Below are 16,891 nucleotides of genomic sequence, written 5' to 3' on the forward strand. Positions count from 1 at the left end.
CTCAGTGGGGAGTCTGCTTGAGATTCTCTCTCTCCCTCTCTCTGCCTCTCCCCCCTCTTACCTGTGTGCCCTCTTCTCTAAATAAATTAAGAAATCGGGCGCCTGGGTGGCTCAGTTGGTTAAGCGACTGCCTTCGGCTCAGGTCATGATCCTGGAGTCCCGGGGTCGAGTCCCGCATCGGGCTCCCTGCTCAGCAGGGAGTCTGCTTCTCCCTCTGACCCTCCCCCCTCTCATGCTCTCTATATCTCATTCTCTCTCTCAAAAAAATAAATAAAATCTTTTAAAAATTAATTAATTAATTAATTAATTAATTAATCTTTAAAAAAAAATTTAGGTTTAAGTTGCTTTTTTGAAAAAACAATTAGACTATCTATGACTATGCATTAGTTCAGGTAACGCTAGCTACTGTAACAAATAAACCTCAAAATGTGTAATGAATCAAACAGAATGGAAATGTATTTCTTCTTAGTCATGTTAAATCTAAATCAATTCTCTTAGTTTACTGGCTAAAAATCAGTAATCTGACCACATCTAACAGCAAAGGACTCTGGGAAATGTAGTCTAGCTGTGCACCCAGTAAGAGACAATAAGGGTGTGGTGAACAACTAGCCAGCCTTTACCATAAAACTGGATGTGTGTGTGTGTGTGTGCATATGATAATAAAATTTTATTAAATTTTAATTTTTACTATCACCAGAATTCTAATAGACCATGGGTTAAGGATATGATCAAACAATTCACAGGAGGAGATACAATTAGCAGATATACATGGGAGAAAATACTCAGCAGCATCAGCTGTCATATAAATTAAATAAAAACAAAGTGTCATTTTAGACATTAATATAGCAAATATTTTAAATTATGATAATATCCATGTGCTGGCCAGAATTTGATGAAGCTGGTATAATCATATATAGTTGATGGCCTTGGCATTTGGTACAACCATTTTGGAAAGCAACCTAACAATATGGGAATTTATCCTCAGTGTATATGTCCAAAAGAAGAAAAAAAAAAACACATGAATAACTATTTATTGCAGTGTTGTTGAATAAAATGAAAAACTAGAATTAGCAGGAACATTTATTGACAGACAAATGGTAGGAAATTTTGATGTAGCAACCAAAATGATAATTATGAAGGTGTGAGCCTGTGACCTTCCATAAATGCAAAAAAAAAAAAAAGATGGGCATGTATACTAATTTTATTTTATTATTTTAGTTATATTGGATATATAAAATTTGTATTCTAAAAAAGGTACAAATTTCCAGTTAGGAGATGAGTAAGTTCTGGGGATGTAATATACACGTGGTGACTACAATTAACAGTATTGTATTTATAATTGAAAGTTATGAAGAGAGCAAATCTTACAAGTTCTCATGATAAGAAAAAAAGGTAACCCTGAGGTGATGCATATGTTAACTAACCTTACTGAAGTAATCACGTTGCAGTATGTGCTTATCCTTGTGCAGGGGCCATGCTATCTTCTCTGTATCATTCCAATTTTAGTATATGTGCTGCCCAAATGAGCACTATATATATTTTTTAAAGATTTTATTTATTTATTCATGAGAGAGAGAGAGGGAGGCTGAGGGAGAGGGAGAAGCAGGCTCTCCATGGAGCAGGGAACCCAATGCGGCACTTGATCCCAGGACCCTGGGATCATGACCTGAGCCGAAGGCAGATGCTTAACCTACTGAGCCACCCAGGTGCCCCGTGAGCACTATACTTATATGAAATAATCATGTTGCACACCTTAAACTCACACAATCAATTATATCTCGATAAAGCTGGAAAAAACCAAAAGCGACTTGCCCTGCAAACCCCACATATAATAACAAAGTGACAAATCCGTTCTACAAAACTTTGATTTGGTCTGTCTCTCTCTGCTCGAAATAGCATGCTGTGACTTCTCTGTAAAAATACATTTTAAGAAACCTTGATTTTTTGTATTTTGGCAATATTTATAATATATTTTAATGGGTATATCAAAGATAAGTTAGTGATAGTGGTTTTTTTTTTGTTGAGAAATGGTAATCTAAACACCTAGTGAAAATAATTCAAAGTATTTAAATATGAATGGAAAAGTATTTTTCTTAACTCCGAAAAGAAAAAGTTTGTTTGTAAGAAAGAGGGGGAAGAAAGTGAACAGTGATTACCTGTAGGGAGTGGAAGTACGGATTCTGAGGGGAAAGAAGACATTTTTGACAAAAATTATACCCTTCCATATTGTTTAAATATTTTACCGTGTATCCGTATGATTTTAACAATTAAAAAAATAGTATGGGGCGCCTGGGTGGCTCAGTTGGTTAAGCGACTGCCTTCGGCTCAGGTCATGATCCTGGAGTCCCGGGATCGAGTCCCGCATCGGGCTCCCTGCTCGGCAGGGAGACTGCTTCTCCCTCTGACCCTCCCCCCTCTCATGTGCTGTCTCTCTCCTCTCATCCTCTCTCTCAAATAAATAAATAAAATCTTTAAAAAAAAAATAGTATGTATGCTATGGTAGTAACTACGTGTAAATTATATCTGCTTATGGATATGTGCTCGAAGGGAAGATGGAGACAGTTGATTTGTTATAATGTTAGAGATTATGTGCAACTTTCCTCTTCCTCTGAATGTGAAAGCAAAAGAACAGCTGCCTAAAATACTTTGGGAAGTAAATAAAATATAAATAGTACATTAAAGTATCAATGAGTGGGAAAGTACTGAAAGAAGAAAGGGGCTGATAAAATATTTATAAGAATTCACATTTGCGTGTGTAAATACAACTATTTCCAAATAGCCTTGACAGGAGGAAGTGACTCCAAGGCAAGTCAATCCTAGAGGGCATCCTGGAAGAGGCAGACTGTGATTTGATATTAGAAGGATGATAAGGATATGACTGAGAGGGACTCTTTAAATTTTGACCAGCTGTGTCCCTGAGAGAACAAATAACCCCTCCCCCCCCCGTCGTCCCTTTCAGGAGATGACAAGGTGCTGCGGCTGTGGCATCCAAACATCAGCACCAAGCCGGTGGGGAAACTTGTGGGGCACATGTTCAGCATCACGGAGATCGTAACGAATGAGAAAGATCAACACGTCATCAGCCTCTCCTCTGCAAAGGTAACAGAATACAACACAAATGAAACCAACTGCATTTTCCCCTAAGATCAACAGATTTTCCCATTTCCTATTTTCCTATTTCTAATAGGAAAATCTAGAGCACATATACAGTTTTTGACTGAAATAGCTGTTATCACTGAGAAAAATATTGTCAGTGTGAAGAAGGAAATGATGAGCCACTGTTGACGAGGGCGCATGGAAGAACACGTTTGAAGACAGGCGTTCAGGAAGGCAGCGCTGGGAAGGAGCCAATGTAGCCCTCCCATGGCAGACGGGACATTTTGGGCAAAGACAGAAAGAGTGAGGCTTCTGTTATAGTGGTTGTCATTAAACAGTGTTTTAAATGTTCTAACCAATATACTCAAGAAAAAATGAGTTACAAATATTAGATATGAAGAGACTGAATCATTGTATTTGCAAATAATGTGATTGTCTCCTTGAAAAATTCAAAAAGATCAGCTTAAATTTTTAAAATTGAAGTACAGTTGACACACAAAATCAGCTTGAAATTTCGAGAGCAGATAAGTCAGTAAGGTAGCTTGTGACAATAGCAATTTCTAAAAAAATAAATAAATTTCTACATAAGAGCAGTAACCCCATCGGTTAAAGAGACAGCACTCGCAAGAGCAAAAAGTCTGAAATACCTAGAAATAATCTTGATAAGCAATATTCACTATTAATATTAAGATAACTATGAAGTTTTTCTGAGGCACTTTTATTTAAGAGCATGAACAGAGGGATATGCTGTGTTTCTGCATGCAACTATGGTACGGTAAAAGGTATTCTCCATCAAATTAAGCTATTTTTAATGCTATTCATGATTATTTAAGTATCAGTTTGCCAAGTTTAGTGTTAATGTAAAAATTCTGACATACAAGAATATCTTAGAAACTGGAAAATATCATTATAAGCTGGCATTTTTTCTCCCTCTCAGATACTAACACATATCCTAAAACTGCAATAAATAAAACAGAGCAGTAGTCGATGCAGAACTAGTTAAGACACATCCATGAGAAAAGAGAAAAAGCAAGAATGAGTTCATGTATGTATGGGAGTTTGCATATGATAAAAGTAGGACTCCAAATCTGTGAGCAATGATGGTTTGTTCATTAAATGTTGGGAAAAGTGATTAACCATATAAGGAAAAAATATGTAATCAGATGATCATTTCATAATAAACCACAAAATACATCCCATATATGTTAAAGATCTTAAATGTAAAACACAAAAACATAGAAGTTCTGGAATTTTCCATAAGAAAATACAGGTGAATATTCATATAGCCTTTGAGTAATTCCTAAGCATCATACCTGTGGCTAAAGGAAAAATAAATATGACTACGTAAACATTCAAACTTTCTGTGAATTATAATAATAATTAACATTTATTGGGGCACCTGTGTGGCTCAGTCTGTTGAACATCTTTCTCTTGGTTTCGGCTCAGGTTATGATCTCAGGGTCCTGGATCCTCATGCTCAGCTGGGTCCCAAGTCAGCTTGGGATTCTCTCCCTTTGCCCCTTCCCCCACTCATGCACACACGTAAGCTCTCTCTCTCTAAAATAAATAAAATCTTAAAAAAAAATAATTACCATTTATCAAGTGTTCACCAAGTGCCAGGCCCATATTTTACATACTCAGACTCACTTGATGCTAATAACAACCCTATAAAATAATTATCACAGTTTTGCATATGTAAAGGCAAATGAGACCTAAGTAACCTGCATAAGGTCGCATAGCTACCTGGTGGCTAAATGTAGCATTCATCATCTGAAAGAAAGAAAGAAAGAAAGAAAGAAAGAAAGAAAGAAAGAAAGAAAGGGAGGAAGGGAGGGAGGGAAGAAAGAAAGAATGGAAGGGAGGGAGGGAGGAAAGGAGGGAGGGAGGGAGTGAGGAAGGGAGGGAGTGAGGGAGTGAGGGAGGAAGGAAGGAAGGAAGGAAAGAAAAAAAGAAAGAAAGAGAAAGAGAGAGAAAGAAAAAGAAAGAAAGAAAGAAAGAAAGAAAGAAAGAAAGAAAGAAAGAGAAAAGAAAGAAAGAAAAGAAAGAAAAGAAAGAAAGAAAAAGAAAAGAAAGAAAAAAGAAAAAAAGAAAAGAAAAGAGTTTCTCCTTCTGATAGGAACCCTTAGGATCTTAGGATCTACTCTCTTCACAACTTCCCTACACACCACACATCAGTGTCAGCTACAGTCACCGTGCTGTATGTGACATCCCCAGTGGTTACTTATCTTGTACCTGGAAGTTTGTATCTTGTGACCTCCTTCCCCCAATTCCCCCTCCCCTCCATTCAGTAAGTTACGATATATCTTTTCACATAATAGAAATATCATACTGACTTTCAACATTATATAGATGAACAATAATGTGAAAATATCTAAACATTATTTAAAATATAGTGAAACAGTATGTAAGAAACTAAACCATTTTATTTTTTTAAAGACTTATTTATTTATTTGAGTGGAGGGAGGGGCAGAGGGAGAGGGAGAGAAAGAATCTCAAGCAGACTCCCTGCTTAGCATGGAGCCCAATGTGGAGCTCGATCTCACAACCTGGAGATCATGACCTGAACCAAAATCAAGATTTGGATGCTTAACCGGCTGAGCCACTTTGATGCCCTGAAATTAACCCATTTTAAAGTATATCTTTGACTAGCCTATATTACCAGAGGAGATTAACAAGATGCTAGTGTTTACCTGGGTGCAAGACTGTGGATGAATTAAATTTTTTTTTTCTTTTTTGTGTTTTTTTTCCTTTTCTTTCTTTTCTTATCTATTTCTTACAGTAAATAAGCATTGCTTTTGTAATAAGGAAACTATTTTTAATTTTAATTAACTTACAAAGAAATTTTAATGGTACTGGAAAGACAATGAAGGTTTTGAGGCACTAAAATTAAACCACGTTATGAATTGAGAACTGAGGACCCCTCTAGAGAAATTAAAGAAAACAAAGATATCTTTCTAGCAAACATTTAGGCCACTCATGCCCAGAGGTGAACAGACACAAGACATTAGCTTTCCAATTGCTTGTAAATGTAGCAGGTGTATTAACATGATGCTCATACAACCATCACAGCAACTCCAGTTGGCAAATTATTTATATCTTTCCACACGTTTTCCTCATGTGTCAAATGTAGTTTTGCCTCCAGGGTTGTTATAAAGATTAAATGAGCTCATCATTTATTTCTTGAGCATCTCTTATGTGACAGGTGCTTCTGGGTTCCAGAGGCACTGAATGAGGCACTTGTCACAGGAAGTTTCCATTCTAGGAGAAGAGAGAGACAAACAAAGTAGCAAATAAAGTGGAAGACAGCAGGCTAAGTATTATAATGAACAGAAAACAAGAAAATGTGCTGTGACTGCAAATTGCCTCTGAGGAGGTGAAATGAAAGCGGAAACCTGAATGACCCAAGTCCCCGGCCCTGCAAAGATCCAGGAAACGAGCAACTGAGGCAGAAAGAACAGCAAACTAGGCACATACATATTTTGGCTGAAGCTATTAATAGTCATCCCTATTAGTACCATTAATTACAGCAAAAATAACAGAGGGTTTTACACATTTAACATTCCTTCAAATTTCTTCATAAACTAGCTTTCATCACTTCAAGCTTTTAATAAATTGTCAGCCAGTCATGTGGCTACTATGCCTTTCGTGAAGCCCTTAAAGCAAATTTCATCCTTCCTCCTGGTTCTGCAGACCTTCCACCAGGATATTCCTTATGTCTGCAACTGCTAACCCTGTATTTCCAGTCACAGGGCTCAAGCATTTCACCACAGTACCACACAGCTGCTGTCCCCGAAGAGCTGACCAGCACTGACAGACCCCGGGAGAAAGAAAGACTTCCTTTCCTTTCCTTAATAAAACCGACAGGAACCATGGCTGGCAACTTTCTCAAGCACAAGTCTAGATAGCAAAGGTTATTTTTCTTCTTTCTGCTGAGGAGAGAAATGTAACATGCTTTGATGACTTCTAACAGATTACAAATGGGTTAACAGTTGCATTTATTTATTTATTTATTTATTTATTTATTTCTAATTTAATGTTCACCCTGGAAGTGACACGACGGAACCTGAGAAAGGGCGCAGCTTCACTAGGCTGGGAGTGTGCCCTAGAACAAGAAGCAGTGTCCTGAAACGGGGTGCCAGGTGAATAACGTCAGAGCAAGCCAGAGGGGTTGCCAACCTGGCCTGCAGCCTGGCTGAATGTCTTCCTATTGATGACCATGTCTAAGATACTCTCCTAAGTGAAGGTGATGCTATTGTCTTGCTCCCAGGCAGCATGGCTAAGAGAACAACCTCGAAAATTGGGCAAACCTAAGCTGAAGTCTGACTCTGAGGGTTACAGGTAGTGACCCTGAATGAGTTATTTGGGATCGCTGAGGAGGTTAACAGAGTACCTTCCTCCTAGGGTTGATGTGAAGATGAAAGGAGATTAGCAAGCGAGCACACAACACAGTGCCTGGTATGTAACCAGTCCTCAATAAATGTCAGCAGTTATCAGAAAAGCAGGTGCTCTCCACTCTCCATAGTGGGGACGGGACTTGTGTTGATCTATCTGCGTTGGTACCGAACCTCCTTTGTGGCCACACAGGTGTAGATTATGGGTGTGGTTTGTGGCATGGGATAAGGGGAGGCTTTCCAAAACCCCATGCTTCCGATGCTACTCAGTTATTTATTTATTTATTTATTTTTATTTATCTATCTCTCTATTTTTATTTAAATTCAAGTTAGCTAACATATAGTGTAGTACTGGTTTTAAGGAGTAGAATTTAGTGATTCATCATTTACATATAACACCGAGTGCTCATCCCAACAAGTGCCCTCCTTAATGCCCATCACCCATTTAGCCCACCCCCCACCTCCCCTCCAACAACCCTGTTTGTTCTCTGTATTAAAGAGTCTCTTATAGTTTGCCACTCAGTCATTTAAATTCGTCTTGTGCTGAGTACCTGTCCAGTCTACATGGCAGTTAAACACAATCTCTACTCTCCCTGAGCCCCTGACTTAACTCCGCACCCTCCACAAGCTACCTTGTCTTCTACTGAGCTGAGAATGTTGAGGTAGCTTCATTAACTTCCATATTTTCCACCTCAAAATATTTCTGTGTTTTTCTGTATTTTTTGCTACTCTCTTTTCTTTTCCTCCCTCCCAAGGACAAGCATTTCTCTTGCTTCCTAAATCGAATCCCTGCTGTCGTTCTCCTAGTCGAGTACTGCCCCATCCAGAATCTTCTTTCATCAACCAGCATCTCTCTTCTTGTTATGTTCAATGTCCCTATCTTCAAGGTTCCTTGAAGGACCATTTGGTTCTTATTTATCCTTTACAAAATTTCTGCTTATCTACAACTGATTTTCCTCTTCAAATCTCCTTTTCCTGACTTCTGATCTTCCTCCGGCAGTTAATGATATCATTTGTTTCCCACTGAACCATGACTAACTTCAAAGTCACTTTTAAACCTTCTGCTTCCCCAATCCCATTCACTGGCCAGTCTCCAAGTGTCTGAAACATTTCTCATATCTGGCACCTCATTCTTGTTCCCACATTATGATCTTAGTTCAGACCCGTTGACAGGCTCCCAGTTGAAGGAGACACATTAGAAGGCATTCATGGTCCTCCTACTTCAGTCTCTCTCATCTCCCCACCACCCAAATATTACACTGTCATGTTAATCATCCTCTTACCCACTTATAACCTTGTGAGTACCTTCTTACATATCTTCAAAGGCACCCCTAGCCTTATAAATCAAGTTCAAATTCTCTTTTCTAGTGTTTAAGGTTCTCCATGGTCAGGAACCAGATACCTTTTTAGTTTTGTTGCTACTTATTTGTCTTCAGATAGTCTAAACTTCACCCAGCTCTTCCCCAGTCTTCATGCTTTCCTGCCTTTGTCTGCAATCACTCTTGTTCCATACCCAGCTATTCTAGCCATCCTTTAAATCTCAGTGAAATATCACGTCCTCCATAAAGACTTCACCAAGAGAAAAATGGAGTTCATCTCTCTTTGGTGAATAAGAAATGTGGGTACTTGAAATAGACCAAGGGATAGGAAGAAAAGCTGACCTTTTAAAATATATTTCCTTTTAGTTGTAAAAATCAGAACCATTTTCTGGCTTTAGCTCTTTATGCTTTCTTTTTGTATGGGATTATTGAAACCAAATTCCAGTTGTTGTTTTTTTTTTTCTTCTTATTTTTTGGATAACTGGAAGCATCCATGATCGAAAGCCTGATTTTACTACTCCCAGCATTTTGCCATCTTCTGTCCTTGCTTCGCTGCTTGAGACATTCCATTTTGGGTAAACTGTGATTTGAAATATCCTCAAGAGTAAGAGTTACTTGTCTCAGATCTTTCCTCAGAATGACTGTCAGAAAATTTTCTGGGGAAGATCAATATATGTTAGGAACCTTCAGCTAACAAAATGTAAGTGACCAACTGTGAAGAAAAAGTACACACTAAGAGAAAAGAGGTGAGGGCATATGCTTTGGGATTTACACTCAACTTGAGTCTGAAGCAAAAAAAGTAAGCTTTTTGCTTATGTACAAGCCTTGTTTTCCTTCAGTCTGTAACCCCAGGACAGCCCACTGACCATCTTCAAAAGAAGACCCTGTTGATGGTTCTGAGCCATGGGAGCTGATGTGCCTACAAAGACACTGGGGAACCAGACCCTACATGAAGTTTCCTTTTGTTTGTGGCTATCGTTCTCTAGTTATATAATCTAGGACACTTTGCTGTCATTGCACATTTGCTTAGATGAGCCATGATGTTTCTGAGTTTTGCCCTGTGGGACTATTTCCTCTTGTCCCCACCCCCATTCCCATCAGCTTTCAGGATCCTCAGACCCCTTGCACAAATACACACACACACTTGCATGTACAAACATACATATCCACTACAGTCTACTTAAAGTAACTATCTGGGTATATTGTTGACATTAACTTTCATGTCTTAGTATATATAATTCTTGAAAAAGCCTGACATGGTTGTTTGGCTAGTTAACTGGTTTATTTCAGAGCTATCCTACTAGGAATCCTGACTTCCTACAGTGTCAGTATGAATCAGTATATGAGCCCCTGCTAAGTGCCTCAAATTGTAAGTCCCAGTGCCTAACCATCTTTTGATGTAATCTCTGCCCAAAAGGAATTAAAAATCTAGTTGAGGGGCGCCTGGGTGGCTCAGTCGGTTAAGCGGCTGCTTTCGGCTCAGGTCGTGGTCCTGGGGTCCTGGGATCGAGCCCCACGTCGGGCTCCCAGCTCCGCGGGAGGCTTGCTTCTCCCTCTCCCTCTGCCTGCTTGTGCTCTCTCTCCCTGTGTCAAATAAATAAATAAAATCTTTAAAAAAAAAATCTAGTTGAGTAAATAAGACAGAATGGCCAGAAATCTTTAATGGCAAAACCTAGTAATGACAAAAACATCAAGTTCAGCTCTCCTAGAGAACTGAAGCTAATTATGAAAGCTGGTTTTGCAACTTGAAATCAAGATGTCATGAAATTGTAATCTCAAAAGGCAAGGTTGGTCTGGCAACCCAACAAAACAAAATTCTCACACCCTTTGACACAAAAATTCCACGTTTAAGAATTTATCAAACAGGTATGTTTAGACTACTGTACAAAAATTACATATACAAGGGGTTCAGTATTACTTTGCTAAAAGAAAATAAAAGAAATAAGCCTAACTCTATCAGTTGGAGACTAATTAAATTATGGAGCATTCATACAACAGAATACTATGTAGCCATTAGGAAGAATGAAGTAAATTTAAGTAGTTAAATGTGCCCTCACATAGATGTAAGCTCTTTCTATATGTGACCTCATTTAATGTTTGTGACAACTGCATGAGATAGGTTCTGGTATAATTTCCATTACAAATATAGAAACTAAGGCTCAGAGATGTTTAGTGATTTGCCCAAGGTCACAGAGCTAGTAAGTGGTGAAGGAGGATTTAACTGAGCTTCTCTGCCTCCAGAGGCAGAATTACAAACAGTGATTAACCTACAAAGTAGAAGCTGAGAGCCCAGAAGGAGGGGGGAGGTGGGAAAAGGGGACTTTGGTTTTTGTACTGTTTGAAATTATCTGCTAGACATATCTAATAACTTGGTAATTAAAAAGTTAATTTTTCAAAGGCCCGCTGGCTGGCTTCATTTCATTTCTGTTTGCCAGTTATCACACAGGAAAAATGTGAGAACCAGATAACAAAATTAACCATTTTAGTTTCACATAGCAAAAATTTTTCTTTTTGTTATTTGTAAGAGCTTAAAAAATGCATTTTTGCTTTGAATTCCTACACAAGTAATATTGAATGCCTATCATTTGTACTGTGCTGTTTTTATATGTATCTATTTTAAAATATAATATTTGTCTATAATACTACATCAACCCTCAAAAGAGTCATAATATCGGATATCTTCAGGCTCTTCCAATGTAAAATCATGTAGCCCTAATTTGATTCATTTGGGGTCAAAAATCTAATTAACTTCTTGTAGTCATTGGGTAAAATTCAGAAGGCTGGCAAAATCCCAGCTTCCCTTGACAAATCAGAAATGCTGAATTCCCCATATCCTTCCTTCTATCTAAATGATACTGCAATTCTTAAGATTCTGCCATACAAGTTTTAGCACAGTGTTCAAACTTCCACTCAAATAACTCTTATAATGCATGATAATTATTTGTTGTTGTATCTACTCTCCTGACCACATGAAGGTCTGTTCAAGAACAGCTGTTAATGTGCTTCTGCTGAACTTTTGCTTCTGTAGCACCTAGCTCGGAGTTCCAGAATTATTTGCTGTATAAGGAATTATGCATGTCATGTTAGTTTTGCACCTTTTTATAATCCTTTTTTATGCATCTCAGGCCAACTCCTACACATCAGATATTTTGCTCTAGGTCACTCTCTGATAAAAAGCCATCAAGAAAAAGAAATCCTTTATTTATTCTTTTAAAAAGATTTTATTTATTTATTTGAGAGAGAGAGAGTATAGGGGCAGTGGAGGGCAGAGGGAGAGGGAGAAGCAGACTCCCCACTGAGCAGGAAGCCCGATGTGGGACTCGATTCCCAGGACCCTGAGATCATGACCTGAGCCAAAGGCAGATGCTTAACCGACTGAGCCACCTAGGTGCTCCCAAAAAAGAGCACTTTATTAATGCATTTGGATAATAGCAATTGGTACTAAGTTTGCAAGAAAAGCCAGGAAACCTGGTTGAATCAAAATGATCCTCACTCCTGGCACATATACATGTAGAGTTTTCAAACTTTTTTACTTCATCGTTATTTGTTAATTATTCCTTGCAAAAAAAGCTTCAGGGGAGGGCTTTCTATTGTCCTTGTCTTTGATATTTGGGGATTAGTAACTTTATCCTCAAAGCCTTGTAGCCTTGCAGTTGAATTTTTCCCAATGTTAAAAAAAAACAATCTTTCCACCTCACTCCTGCATTCTCAATTTTTTTGGAAATCATTATTTTTCTGCTACTAGGAGGTGAATATTTTTTGTAATTTCAGTGTTACACACATACGTAGTATTTAATTTATAATTTACAAACACTCTATTGTGCAGCCAGAGCTTCCTTAGTGGAAGCCACTTGTCCTCTCAGATTTTCTTTTTCTTTTTTTTTTTTTTAATTTTTATTTATTTGACAGAGAGAGAGACAGCGAGAGAGGAAACACAAGCAGGGGGAGTGGGAGAGGGAGAAGCAGGCTTCCCGTGGAGCAGGGACCCCAATGCGGGGCTCGATCCCAGGACCCTGGGATCACGACCTGAGCCGAAGGCAGACGCTTAACGACGGAGCCACCCAGGCGCCCCTCAGATTTTCTTTCTATAGCAACTCCGTCTCTCGGAAATGCTGGGCCTTTCCTAATCCCCGCCAGGCCTGACCTGGCTTCACTCTGTCTCTCAGGCTTTGAAGCACTCATACAGACCACAGGAACACTGTCAACCCCTGAAGGAAATGAGTAGGGAAGAGGACTGGAATTAGCACAGCCTAATTAATATCCCTACTCCTCTTTCCTCCAAAGTAGCTAACGTATTAAGACCACCTAAAAACAGAGTCAGTAAATTATGTTTGCTGATGCTCTCCCATTTATTAATTGATTTATCCAGTTACAGTGTGAGTTCTGACTGTCTATGCAGTGCTGCACCTCTGTAAATTCCTACAAGGTCCTGGACCAAGACAGAGAATAGCAAGCGAGCAGACCCAAACCCAGCTAAATAACCATCCTAACTCAAGAGAACACATAAGACACTGGGGAAACAAATAGCACGTGGTTCCTCTCTCAAGCCAGTTATAGTTTAGTAGAGAAGGCCTCTTAGCAAATCATCATATGACAGTTGCTAATTGCTATTCATGTAGACAGGTATTATGGGCATCTACAGGGGGGATATCTAAATTAGAAGGGTGACCAACGGAAGTTGTCCAAAGAAGATGAGTTTTTGAATTAAAAATAGAGCTACTCTATGACCCAGCATTTGCCCTACTGGGTATTTACCCCAAAGACACAGATGTAGTGAAAAGAAGGGCCATATGCACCCCAATGTTCATAGCAGCAATGTCCGCAATAGCCAAACTGTGGAAAGAGCCAAGATGTCCTTCAACAGATGAATGGATAAAGAAGATGTGGTCCATACATACAATGGAATATTACTCAGCTATCAGAAAGGATGAATACCCAACTTTTACATCAACATGATTGGGACTGGAGGAGATTATGCTAAGTGAAATAAGTCAAGCAGAGAAAGTCAATTATCATATGGTTTCACTTATTTGTGGAACATAAGGAAGAGACTACGGGCTCTGAGAAACAAACTGAGGGTTTTAGAGGGGAGTGGGGTGGGGGGATGGGTTAGCCCGGTGATGGGTATTAAGGAGGGCACATACTGCGTGGAGCACTGGGTGTTATATGAAAACAGTGAATTGTGGATCACTACATCAAAAATTAATGATGTATTGTATGGTGACTAACATAACATAATAAAATAAAATTTAAAAAAATAAAAATAAAAGAATTTTAAAAAAGAAAAAAAGAAGATGAGTTTTTGGATTTTTTCAACTTGGAACAAGTACTATGTTTTTATACCATTAGTACATATATAGGTGTCCTTAAACTGTGTATAGTCTTATTTTGCATGTTTCAATGTTCTCTATGAATAAATCCTACTGAAGTTTCTTTTTTCCCCCCCAAGCACTATATTTTGAGATTTATCCACGTTATTACATATAGCTCTCGTTCATTTATTTTAACTGCTGCACAGGATTCTGTTGTATGTGCATTACACATGTATCCAACTTGACCAATGATCATTGGACTTGTTTCTACCCTTTGTGGCTTTGTGATTCTGGCTTTGGTTGAACAGGGATTTTTAATTCTAATTTAGTTAAATGTATCAATCGTTTATGGCTCATGCTTTTTGTGCTTATTGAAGAAATCTTTTTCAACTCAAGTTCATAAAGATGTCCTCCTCTAAGTTTTTCTAAAAATTATAGTTTCTTCTTTCACCACATGTCTCTATGCTTCCTCTTCCATATCCGTAACCTTCCCCCACCTGGACCCTTGGGCTGCAGTCTAGAAATAGGTCTAGTTCCTGAGCCAGAAGTGGTTTTGGTTTAGTTCCTGGTCAAAGGCAGTGTCCTCCTAGCTCACTGGTCTCACAACTTTCTAAAGACCGTGCCTCCAGATGAAAGCAAATCTATAGCTGCTCAGTCTCACTGTTCTGAACTAGAAAGCTACTCCAGGCTCTGCCATGGAATGCTAGGTGCCTCTGGTCCCATCTGCTTGGGGCGGCTCTCCAGCTGCCTCTGCCCAGTCAGAGCCTGGGCACACACCTCTGATGCAGCCCCTCCTTCACGTTATGCATCTCTCTTGCTCGGATCTATAGAGATATGTGTCTTGCTTTGAAGGCTTGCTGTTTCTTTTTGCTTTCTCTTTTTTATATATTCTTTACTATTTCTCTGTGTTTGGAGAAGAAATGGCACATCAAGGCATAAACCTATTGAACGGTGACTCCTTAATTCTCCTTATAACAGATTTGAGGAAAGAGTAGCAGTTAACTGCACAGTGAGGGATGTTGAAAGGAAATTGTAGATGATAGGAAGGGTAGGTGGCATTCACAGAGACCAGAATGAGATGGAGGGTTTTGGAAATGGGGAGCAGTTTGGTATGACAGTGACAGAGATGACACGTGGGACCCCAAGACAGGGACAGCAGGATCTGCCAGCCCAATAGTCACCCCTAAAATCACACAAAACACCTAAAGCACTGAACACTGAAGAAGAGAGAAATATGAAAAAAGAAAATAGTACTACTCTACAGAAAACATTACAGATTTAAAAACCTGCTCACATCAATTCAGTGAAGAACAGAGTGCTGGTATTGTATGTATGTCTGCTCTAGAAACAAGAAATCTGAGGTTCCAGGAATTTAAGTGATGTGCTAGAACTGAAACTCAAATCCTCTTCTGTCCCATCCCTTGTTCTTTCCAGCAACCACAATTCAGAGCACATACATACAGCAAAAAGCCTGCCAACCCTGAATGCATCTCAGCCAAAGCAATACAGTCAGAAACAATTTGAATAGAGACAAATTTCTTTGGCACTCCTTGATTCTACTTTCAGGTTCTTCTCCTACTTGTCTCTCATTCTGGACTCTGAACCTAAATTCATAAATAGTCCATTATACTTGCTTACCCTATGATACAAAAGACTGATAAGGTTCAATATTCAAGCTACTACCCCAAATTTGCATTTTTACTGAAACTAAGGAAGTAACTTCCAATTGTACAGGTTCTGAGTAATACCAGCCTACCGAGGATCTGCATTTGAGGCCAAACTCCTTACCAGTGTTCCCTAAATCACGTGACTTAGACATCTTTATGCTCCTACATATAAGAACATGTGAGGTTTTGAACTCAATTACAAGTGTCTCAAGAAGTCAGTGTCTCCCTGTTAACAAAACTGCTTAAAGTTTTATATCTAGTTCTACAGTGATCACTCAATTACTCAACAAATATTCCAATTTAATAGGCTAATAATGACAATTATAAAATGAAAATATTATTTAAGGATGCATGCTAGAAAACGTCACCTTGATCAAATCACACTTCTTTCTGAAATTCAATCACACTACAACTTGCTTACAAAAACAGAATAATGAAGAAGACTAAGATGGACCAGTTATTTCAAGTAACAAAGAGTAAATTTGACCTACTTCTGCTGAATTTGTACTTTATTGTTCTTTCTATTCTCTTGTAATAACCCAAGCTCTATTTAAGTAATTACATAGTTCTTTCCTTTCTCAAAGGAGAACTTAAATAACCTAGTTCCCCATACTCTTACCATAGCTAACCCATCCCTAAAAACTGCTTTCTGTAATTCTTACATCCCTGGGCAAGAGGAAGGAGAAGCACTTAGAAACCTCATTTAGTAAGATGCTCCATCTTTTTATTTTAAAAAGATTATTTATTTATTTAATTTATAGAAAGAACACAATTGGGGGGAAGGGCAGAGGGAGAGGGAGAGAGAGAATCTCAAGCAGGCTCCACGCTGAGCACAGAGCCCGACACAGGGCTTGATCTCACAACCCTGAGATCATGACCTGAGCAGAAATCAAGAGTCGGATGCTCAACCAGTTGAGCCACCCAGTCGCCCCAATGTTCTATCTTCTTAAGTTATAAAAGAACAATCTGAAACCTTCCACTTAAAATATGTCTTCTTTCTAATTTCCAATCCATAGTGTAGAGAGAAATGTGGGTTCATTTGAACTCTAAGTCATGATCAGTCCTCCAAATTCTTAAAGAATAATAAATACTGTATTTCTCTGTAG

At 38.6% G+C, this 16,891-nt stretch overlaps 1 protein-coding gene and 1 non-coding gene across 2 annotated transcripts in view; one reads left to right on the top strand and one right to left on the bottom strand.

Annotated features, from left to right (window-relative positions):
- The window catches only part of WDR64 (WD repeat domain 64), a 146,557-nt gene that overhangs the window by 72,092 nt on the left and 57,574 nt on the right, over positions 1–16,891 (top strand). The window contains exon 10 of the mRNA XM_045876185.2: positions 2,960–3,099. Coding sequence (XP_045732141.1) covers positions 2,960–3,099 — 140 coding nt within the window. The remainder of the gene's footprint in view (positions 1–2,959; positions 3,100–16,891) is intronic.
- LOC123847222 (U6 spliceosomal RNA) lies at positions 1,422–1,530 on the bottom strand. The gene has a single exon (XR_006791471.1). It is a non-coding gene; the product is annotated as a U6 spliceosomal RNA (small nuclear RNA).

Source organism: Mirounga angustirostris, unplaced genomic scaffold (assembly GCF_029215605.1).
Source record: "Mirounga angustirostris isolate CCGP_5_RB_7025 unplaced genomic scaffold, mMirAng1.0.hap1 SCAF_6, whole genome shotgun sequence".
Classification (NCBI taxonomy): domain Eukaryota; kingdom Metazoa; phylum Chordata; class Mammalia; order Carnivora; family Phocidae; genus Mirounga; species Mirounga angustirostris.